A 9962-nucleotide genomic window follows, 5' to 3' on the forward strand; every position below is an offset into this window, starting at 1 on the left:
CGCTGATCCATCGCATTGAATCCATTATCATTGGCTCCCCCAGCTCTAGATCGGTCGGCATTGTTGGCCGACCCATTGTCGGGAGCCCTGCGCGTTCTGTTGCAGCTACGATCATAGTTCCTTATAGCAAACAATGCCGATGCAATCGGAACGTATACGTCGTCCACTCCTGCTCCTCATATCCTAAAAGGTAAGCAAAAACGAGTAATTTACACAAGATATTTCGTACATTATGTTCCTTAGAGTCCGGTTTCTGGCGGCGAATGACCTGATGCGGTAGACGGCACATTTTGAGATAAATGTTGGACCTTCTTTATTATTAAGAATTCAGTGATTGGAGTTTATCCACACTGTAAAATTACTTCAACTGTTAATATCATTAATGAGAGAATGTGTTTTATCCTGATCATACGGTCGAATATAAATAAAAATGGATTCAGATGTAAATGAATCTTTATTTGTCAATTTTAATTGATATAACCAACGTACGTTTCAACCTAGTTCCTTACGAAGGATCATAATTTTGGAGTGAACCCATTTTGCTAATTGGCAGAAGTTTAAAATTTTTGTTTGTATACATAGTTTGAAATGTCCTTTTTTTATATGTAAGATAAACATATAAAAACTTTTAAATGTGAAGCCTCAAAATTAAAATAAGCTTAAAATTTGGAAGGAAAAACATGGACTAAAATTATGTATAGAAACAAAATTTTTAAACTTCTGACAATTAGCAAAATGGGCTCACTCCAAAATTATGCTCCTTTGCAAGAAATAAAGCACAATTGAAATGTCTTGTTTTGGATTTTAATATCAAAATTTTACAGGTTAGGTGATGCATTACCTTGAAGAAGACCTGCTACTAGGTAGAAACATACGTTGGTTATATCAATTGAAAAATTGACGAATAAAGATTCATTGACATCTGAATCCATTTTTATTTATATTGGACCGTATGATCAGCATAAAACACATTCTCTCATAAATGTTGGAACTCTAAATACTTTTTTAGAGCTGCAAAATTTTGTACAATGTTAGGAGGAACACCGTTGCCGGACCAGATGAAGTGATCCCAGAAGAACTGCGTTTTACATCTGGCTCGCGATGGACTAAGTCTGATTCCGGTAAGCCGTGATTTTGTTGAGTTGGCTGAAAAATTAAGCTTTTATACCTCCAAGACAGCCGATTGCGAGAAACACAAGATGGATTTTGTGGCAATGGCACAGCCTGCTCAACTCGAAAAGAACAGCTGGATTTTTCACTGCTTTTCTTCCTGCCTTGCCGTGTTATTACCATTCTTTGCTGCTGATAATTCAATCATATAAATAACACAGCTACACATAAAAAAAAAGAAGTTGTCTGAAATTTTGATTAGACCATGTTGGTCTGATGTTTTTGAGGTCGGTGAATCAGAATTCTGTGGCCGTTTGGTCCCATCAGGTAAGGATTTTATTCTATCCTTAAAAACATCCAAAATAAGCCCAAACCAACTTATTTTATGGTTTTTTGGGTCGCTGACTGCAGATGCGGGATCTTTTTTACTCAAAAAGATCCATGTTAATCCCTAACCTCAAAATATACCCGAATATGACCAGTAGCCAATTTTCATTTCTTTCTTAGGTCATTTTGATTAATCTAATCTTTCCTTGAATCCCGTTGTATGACAAATCATGGCTAGCCAAAAAAATTCGAACATAACCTTAAAAGTCTCCTTAATATGCGAGCCTAGCTGATCCATTAGTTCAAAAAGGAGAAACGACTTCGATGTTTAGATGCATACGGCACTAAAAAGTTAATGAAAAAGCTTTTAAATAGTATGCATTTTCAGAAGAAAAATTTCAGTAATCATAGGTTAGGCGTGAGTATGACCCTGAGAATGTACAGAAATTGTATCTTTCAGTTATTCGAGCCACGGATTAAGGTGACTTTTAAGGTTATGTTCGACTTTTTTAGGTTAGCTGTGACTTGTGACACAAAGGGATACGTGGAAAGATAGGATTAATCAAAGTGGCCTGAGAAAAAATGAAAATTTGGCCATTGGTCATATGAGAATAACAAAACAGACTACTTTCCCCTTGGCTGTATAGCCACACGCACATTAGATCAATACTATAATCGTGCCGAAGATCGTAATATAACACTTTTAGAGCCACATTGTGTCTATCTATGTGTCCATGGCATGTATGCTTTAAGCATCAACTGAGAACATGTCCAGGTTTTTATGGGCCTTGCTTGCTCGTTCTGCAGTTGGTATCGCCTACAAGTTAATTCATTATGCGCTCACGGTAAATTAGGGTATCTAGAATTCCGTTTTCAAAGGCAAAATAAATCCCTTAGCCTCTGATGTAAGTAATCGATAGCTCTTGTCTACGCATAATACCGTAGAATTCACTATGAGAGGGGTTATCAGCATATTCTCTTAGTAGAAGAGAATGTTCTGCTTCCTGTACACAGCTTTTGAGGACCAGAGGTTTTTGTGATGCTAGACCATTATTAGTGTCGCTGGAATCAAATGGGAGATCAAGCTCAGAACCGCTCTTCTATGAAGATATTCTAAACTTAGAAAAACCTCTACCCCCTTTTGCTCGAGGATAGTATATACGAGATACGGAAGATCTATGATGATGACTTCCATGGATTATCATCATCTTACGTGTGCTTCGGCCAAGTGGCTCTAGCTCATTGACTTTTTATTTTACTGAAACAAAAATGTAGAGCAGTCTTGGAACGGCCAGAATATCGGTCGCCTGGGTCTTATTCTTTTCATATAATTCGAAAAATTGTTTCAGAACATTGGGATACTCATTCGCACTTATAGTCCAACCTGAATAATGCTATACCATGAGATTGATTACGCAATGTTGAACGAAAATACAAATAATTTAACTTTACTTAATTTCACTTGCGTTTTAAATATCTAAATAACCATCCTATTAGTTTTATAATTAAACAAATTTTTCTTATATTTATCTTTTCATAGTCAAATTTAGCGCCGTATTTCACTAAAACATAATTCTATACATGAAACTTGAATTATTGGAATGACTCTACGTTGGCGACTATATTTTTACATTTGCGCTTTTCCGGAGATATTAGAATTTCTAAGGTTGGCGGTGTGTGGCGATTTCCAACCACAAAAATCTGAAGCAATTTAATTATGTAACTGGAAGCAATTGAACATCAGGATAACTTGAAGGGTAAGGCAATGTTTTATAGAGTGGAAGATTGCAAAGGGCAAAAGATACTAATGCAAAGGGCGAGAATGGAACGATACACTATAAAAAAAGTTATTTTTAAAATCACATTCGACCGTAATTTGACGTCTTCGATTTCCAGAACTTGACTGTGAATAAATTAGTAAATTAACAAGACCTCAAGAGAAACTAAAATTTTACTATAATTAAACTAAAATGAGCACTATGATAAAAACATGACCGCGGTACTTCGGCACTCAGCGTGTAAAATTGCAGCGTATTACACTGAAAACTATTTGACCTACATAAAACGTCGTGAAGATACATAGCGCATGGCATTTACATGAGACTATGAATTTACAAATAACAGCTGATTTTCTATTTTTCTGTGTGATTTAAATTGACGGATTCTAGAAGTGCTTCATAGATAGCAAATTTACATGCAGTATGCAATTGACACTAACAAAGACGCGTTTCGGGCCTCATCAATAAATAGCGGAAAACCCCGAAGTCGCGAGCAGTCAGGCGAGGTGCGACCAGCAAGCAGACAGGCAAGTCCGTCTAGGCCGGCAAGCAAATGAAGCGTTATTGCTACTTTTTGCACGGCTAAATTACGCATCACGATGTCAGTTGGATTTGCTTGAATGATGTGATTCATCTGGATAGTAACATCTCAATAAAAGATGTTAATTTCGTTCTCTAAATCATGCAATGGAATGTACGTACATATATGTAGGAATACATCAATTATCTTGAGACTCATAGGTTCACGGCAACTAGTCGACGTATAATGCCTGCGCATCAGTTGTCTGCGTGTATATATTTTCTCTGAGCCATTACAAGACAGCATTCAATGCGAACACATTAAATGTTTTATCTAAAAGGTATACAATGGTTCTGCATGTCAAATTACGAATGGACTAATAAACAATTTACTCAGTGTTTTTTTAGTGATGCTTGTTTTTTTACGCAAGTCTCGTTCATTCCTGCAGACTATTGTAGATTCACTACGTATTATATGGGTCAATTATTCTCCGACCCTTTCAATATTGTAAAAGAAATGTAAACTGTGATGTAGCAGATAATGTTTGCGGGTTTCTAGGCCAAAGTGGCTGAAATGGAGTAGTTTGTACTACTGGGTTTAAGGAATATCCACGTTACTAAGAAGTTCTATTTTTAAGGAAAGTGGCGCATCGCAAATCGGTAAGGAAGCGAGAGCATTTACCGACATAGCGTAATTATTATTTATCGACATAAGCGGTAAAAAGTCGTAAAATCGCTATCAGCATCGGAACGCACTCGTAGCACTGGGGTAGTAACCTACCTGACTACCAGAGAGGTGATCCGTCAAATAGCCGCTTCCAACAAGGAAGCTTGTTATTCTTTTGATGCGTCGGTAAAGCACCAGCTCTAAGGAAGGCCGGAATACTTGTGACGTAGAGATAGCATACTTCATGGTATTTTCTGCTGAATTCTAAGCAATTAGTCATGAGTTTGCAGTAGGAAAATACCGTCTTTTAAACTCATGCAGAAATCAGATTTAAATGTCTATGAATGAGGATTGTATATTGTTTGGGAGTCTCTGTCCTTTCTCAATATGAACGATGCTCATTGAGATATATGCTTTCTTTTATTCTTCAATTCTTGACCACTACAAATTTGATAATATAAGTATAAAGGATTTTGTATCTATTTTTCGAGTAAATGCAAGTAGGAAAAAGGTCATTCTGCTCAAGCAGAATTACCCATTGCGTCACGTGCCATAATGATAAAAAATGGTGATTTCTTATATCTCATTACACTGTAGATAGGATTCAAAACCTAAGTGCAGTATACTGAATGCTCCGCGTGACCTAATATATTTTCCCACTTTTAGTTTGAAGGAGGGTATACAGTTTCGCTACGGGAACAATAATGCATCATTACAGTGCCTCCCTGGCGGACGAAAATAACGGATACCCGTACCCTTATTGTATCCCTATAGTATAATCTCCACGTTATGCAATAAAAACTGAAAAACAGCAAGATAAACGCTTCAAATATTTCAATTCGGATTCTATGTTAAAATTGCCGTTAGAAGGTCACGAAGTAATTGAAATAATATTTTTTGCAGCATTAAACATTTTTTAAATGTCAGAACTTCTGCTGAAGATGACTTCAATCGCATCCATAGTTACTTAAGGAGTATGTGGCTAGTGAAAGCAGAGGCGCTTGAAGTCGCCTTCAGCCTATGCTTATAACAGGTGTTGTATCACTTTAATTTTGCAACGTTGCAAAAAAAAGTTTTCAATTATTCCGCGACCTGCTCGCGAAAAACTTAACGTAGAGTCCGAATTGCAATAAATTAAAGGTTCATCTTCCTGCTTTTTTAAGTATTTTTTATGTATGATACGGAAAGGATACTATAGGAAACCTGTAGGGATAGGGATAAACATTCATTTCGTCTTCAAAGGTTAAGTCGTCATATTAACGCGTGCATAATTTTTGGGTATTTGAGAGTATAAATATCGCCACTTTTTCTTGAATAAGAGAATCCACACAATGATTTTACTGTGCACTATTTTTACCTCATATCTATTCCGGCGTTTGGTGTCATATGCAGTGGAGGTGCACCGTGGGGTACGTTTTATATAAATTCTTATTGCTACTTCTTTCAATAATTATACGTATTCCAGTTCTACATAAGTAGAAGACTAAAAAACGCGAAAAAGTCGCTAAAAAGCAACAGTAAACATTAATTAATTTCACACAAGCACCTCGTGTAAACGTGTTGTTACTTCTTGTAATTTTATCTTTATTAAAGTCGTCAAAATCGTGTTTTCATGAAACTACTAGGTTCCTCGTAATTGAAAGTATTAGTGCATATTTGACTTATGGGGACTTGTGATTTTATTACGGAGTGTAGTCGATTTTTCCCATGAATCCCATAAGACTGAGTATTGAAGTGCCACTTTTATGTTAGAGATTTGTTAAAAAAATCACGTTGTGAAACATAGTATTTCTTTTTTCCAACGAATTTGGCATACTTTATTCAGGTAATCTCCAAGTTTCAGAGTCATCAGTCATCCTTTTGTGAAACAACTAAGCCTCCTTAATACTTATAAGAATATTTCACTTTTATTTTTTAGAGACGATATTATGAGGAGTATCAAAAATAATAAGGAAATGGTAACTGCTCTTTTAGCTGACTACAAAGTGCAAGAATCTGGAGCTACTGCGGGTGAAATACATAATCGGGTTTTTAGCAAATATAAAGATGTTCAGCAAAGCAAATACGTAAATCCATTCGAAAGTAATCAACCTAAACGGTGAGCAATATTATATTTTTATTTCTTAAAATAATATATTAAGGACACACTCGCTTCGCTGATGCATTCAATTCCGCACTCATGGGCAATCGGAAAATTCCTGCCCTCGTTACTTATACTATTTTTTTAATGTGCATCAGAAGGTGCCACTCACACATTCGCAGTTACACTATGACCGTGCTTTACCGGAACCCCATATACGGGATCAGGTAGTCAAAGGGGGCTAGAGAGAACCCCTCTCAACGTCAGCAAAGATGCACTGTTTACGGTTCGGCACTATAAGAAGCGAGGAGTTTCCGCTGACTCTCCTTATTACCAATAGATGGCGTGCTGCAGGTAGGTGATATATATCAAAACCTACATCCAAAGGCACAATGGGGCACTAAGAGTGCTTTATTACCATCTCTGGCACTCTTACGGCATTAACCTTAATATCACTCCTCTAAACGCTCGTAGGGAAATCGTGTCAATTGTTGAGAATGGGAAGAGGTATAAAGACCTTATAAGGGAGTTGCAACGATTGTACCTGGAATATTCTGTCAAACTAATTGTCCTTATCATCGGCGCTCTTAGAGGTGCCAAACTTTCAATCGTTAATAGCCCGAAAAGCATTCCTGCGTGTCAACAATATGCTAAAATACTTGCGGGGAAAATACAGAAGGCGATCGTCCTTGGGTCGCTCCGTGTTATCAGGGTGCAAGTCAGCCTAAAAAGGTTCCTTTTACAGAAGGAAGATGAGAGCGCAGACTCCGACAACTCCCACTCGTACTATATTACGTAAGTTTGAGAGCGCGTGGGAGGGAGAGAATAAAAAGCACCCCACAGCCGAAAAACGACGGATACGATGTCACAGCTGAAAAGCTTATGTCGTGGGGTTAAAATTGAAAGAAGAACTGAAGAATTCATTCTCTTTCTCTTCTTTGAAAAAAAAACCAAGGTGGAGATTGTTAAAATATCCAGTCTAGAAAACTGCCTATTTGAACTTCTTCCAAAAAGAGTTTTAGCCAACTGAAAGTCTACAAAGGAGATTCAATACCCAAACTATTCAAATAAAGAGACTCTAACTCGACTGTACTATTTGAGAAATTTTAAAGCAAAATCTTATGTAGACTATTGTTTGAACGCGACCAATTTGAAAATGATAAAACTGAATTGGACTAGATTTGTGTGTAATTTCTGCGATGATATTTTCCGGCGACGTCACGGTTCACAGTGACACTTACCCAGCAAAATAGAACTTGAAAATTTACAACTCCTCAGTCATTCTGAGTGATTTGATCCAGATGAAAAAGTTGACTACTCTACCTATCTCGGAGGTAATCAGAACTGAATGAGAGTAAGAAGAAGCTAAGTAGGGCAAAAGAGAGAAAAATATCTCTGCAATATTCTAAAAGAACTCCGGGTCTATATTTCAAAAATTCCGAAATAACGGAAGTCACAAATTTTTGCTAAGGTCAGCTCAGGAATGCACTTCTTAGCATCAGCTTAGTCCCAAATTGTGCTAATTTATAAAAGAAGCTACGTGCGGTTCGATTGACTCCCAAGCCAAGCCTCAACTCAGTTGCAGGCACGCACGTACTAACCCTTACTGAGGCGGATTATCTAATACAGAGGCTGCGGTGATATTCACATCTCTAAGTAGGCAATAGGATTAGGGCCTAATTACCCTTTTTGTATTTTTATATAACATTGTTGCGTCGTAAATAAATCTTAGAATAGTCACTCCGTGTGAAATAAAGGTCGTTGACCCATTTTTGCTCCCAGCAGCAATCTTTCTTCTTGTTAATAAATATAAGAAATAAGGTAAAGCAAATTAAATAAAGATAAAAATTGGCGTCTCAAAGAAGGAGTCAGTAATAAGAATTTAAATCCTTACTGATCACTGGAAGTTAAAAGTAAAACAGTAAGGAAGCTTATAAAGAGGTGTAAAAAATTATCGATTATTATATTAAAGAAAATATTATGTAAACTTGAATTTATATCATAGCGTGAAATAGGATTAGGGATTGATTTTTAAGCGAGGAAATTGTAGCTTAAGATGTAAATATATTAGAAATTTTGCACCGATGATAAGGACGATTTGTTTAACAGAATATTTCGGGTACAATCGTTGTAACTCTCTTATAAGGTCTCGATACCTCTCTTTCTTTTCATTCTCCTCGTCTATGATATTTTTGTCAGCTGGTAGCAAAAATTCGATAACGAACATGGTTCGCTTCTCGAAGTCAAGAAGAACCATGTCAGGCCTTGAGTAAGCAACAGAAACAATTGTCGAGAATATAAAGTTCCAGTATATGCGGCACTTCCCATTCTCGACAATTGACTCGATTTCCCTAGGAGCATTTTGAAGGGCGATATTAAGGTTAATGTAGGTCGTTCCCGCCTGAGTTGGATAACAAGATAGTCTGTGAGCTAAATACTCGGGGTGTGCATGGCATGCCTTCCAGCTATCATCAGGAATGTCTTGGCTCAAAATGTGACGACGGTATGTTAAGGTGGAAATGACACCGTCTTGGCATGCAAAAATGAAACCCTCCGTTCCGGACTTCAATCCGGGCGATTTAAGGAAAGAAAACGTTAGCTCACAAGACATTGACTGATCCTTCACATTTCTGTGGAAGATACTGTGCATCCTCTTATCTAGGACCTGTTCACGAAAGTTTTTCTCCTGTGCTTTCTTAATCCGGGCTTTCAGGAGTGAGTACTCGAGATAGATAAGATTTGATGCATTTTGCTCACCCCTAATACTGAAGTTAAGTCCGAGTGTTTCAGCAGCCTCCTCCGCTGCTTTGTACAGAAACGCTCCGTTGCTCACTTCTTCGTGATTCTTGACCATCTTAAGAAGAGGGTCTCTTCCATTTGCAACTCTATGTGCTGTACCCAGAATGATCCTGTTGTAAAGACATTCAAGACTCAATATTCTGCGACCATGTTGACGGCGTGAGATGTACAGTCGCGGAATGGAAGACTTGAGATGCATGCTTTTGTTCATGTGCATAACATTTCTTGTCCTGATATCAAGGGATCTCAGATCGTTCTTCGTCCATGGAACTACTCCAAATGAATAGAGTACTACCGGGATGGCAAGCATGTTCGTTGCAGATACTTTGTTCCTCGCCGACAGTTCGGAAGACCAAATCTACCGGATGTGACGTTTGTATGTATTAAGATCGTCCATGTAAAATACATAAGTGACCTTGTACTTTCGATCTGCAGGTTTGCCGCACAAGTACCCGTCGGAATGACGAAGTGCTAGAGATAGTGGCAATAATGTAAGGCAAAAGAGGAGTGGGCTCATGGTGTCGTCCTGAAAGATACCTCTCTGAAAGGCGACCTTGTTACGAGGGTAGTTCAATAAGTACTTAGAATGACCAACAGATGGCGCGCGAATCGCTCCAAATCATCTGTTTTCAGTCAGCTCCACTCCCGACTAGATATATGGTGCAGTCACAGTCCACATCTT

At 37.7% G+C, this 9962-nt stretch overlaps 1 protein-coding gene across 2 annotated transcripts in view; it reads left to right on the plus strand.

Annotated features, from left to right (window-relative positions):
- The window catches only part of LOC117180315, a 97931-nt gene that overhangs the window by 56097 nt on the left and 31872 nt on the right, over positions 1-9962 (plus strand). For both annotated transcript variants that reach the window (XM_033372752.1, XM_033372751.1), the window contains exon 2: positions 6320-6499. In XM_033372752.1, the coding sequence (XP_033228643.1) occupies positions 6330-6499 (170 nt within the window). In that variant the 5' untranslated portion in view covers positions 6320-6329. The remainder of the gene's footprint in view (positions 1-6319; positions 6500-9962) is intronic.

This window comes from Belonocnema kinseyi, chromosome 9 (genome assembly GCF_010883055.1).
Source record: "Belonocnema kinseyi isolate 2016_QV_RU_SX_M_011 chromosome 9, B_treatae_v1, whole genome shotgun sequence".
Classification (NCBI taxonomy): Eukaryota; Metazoa; Arthropoda; class Insecta; order Hymenoptera; family Cynipidae; genus Belonocnema; species Belonocnema kinseyi.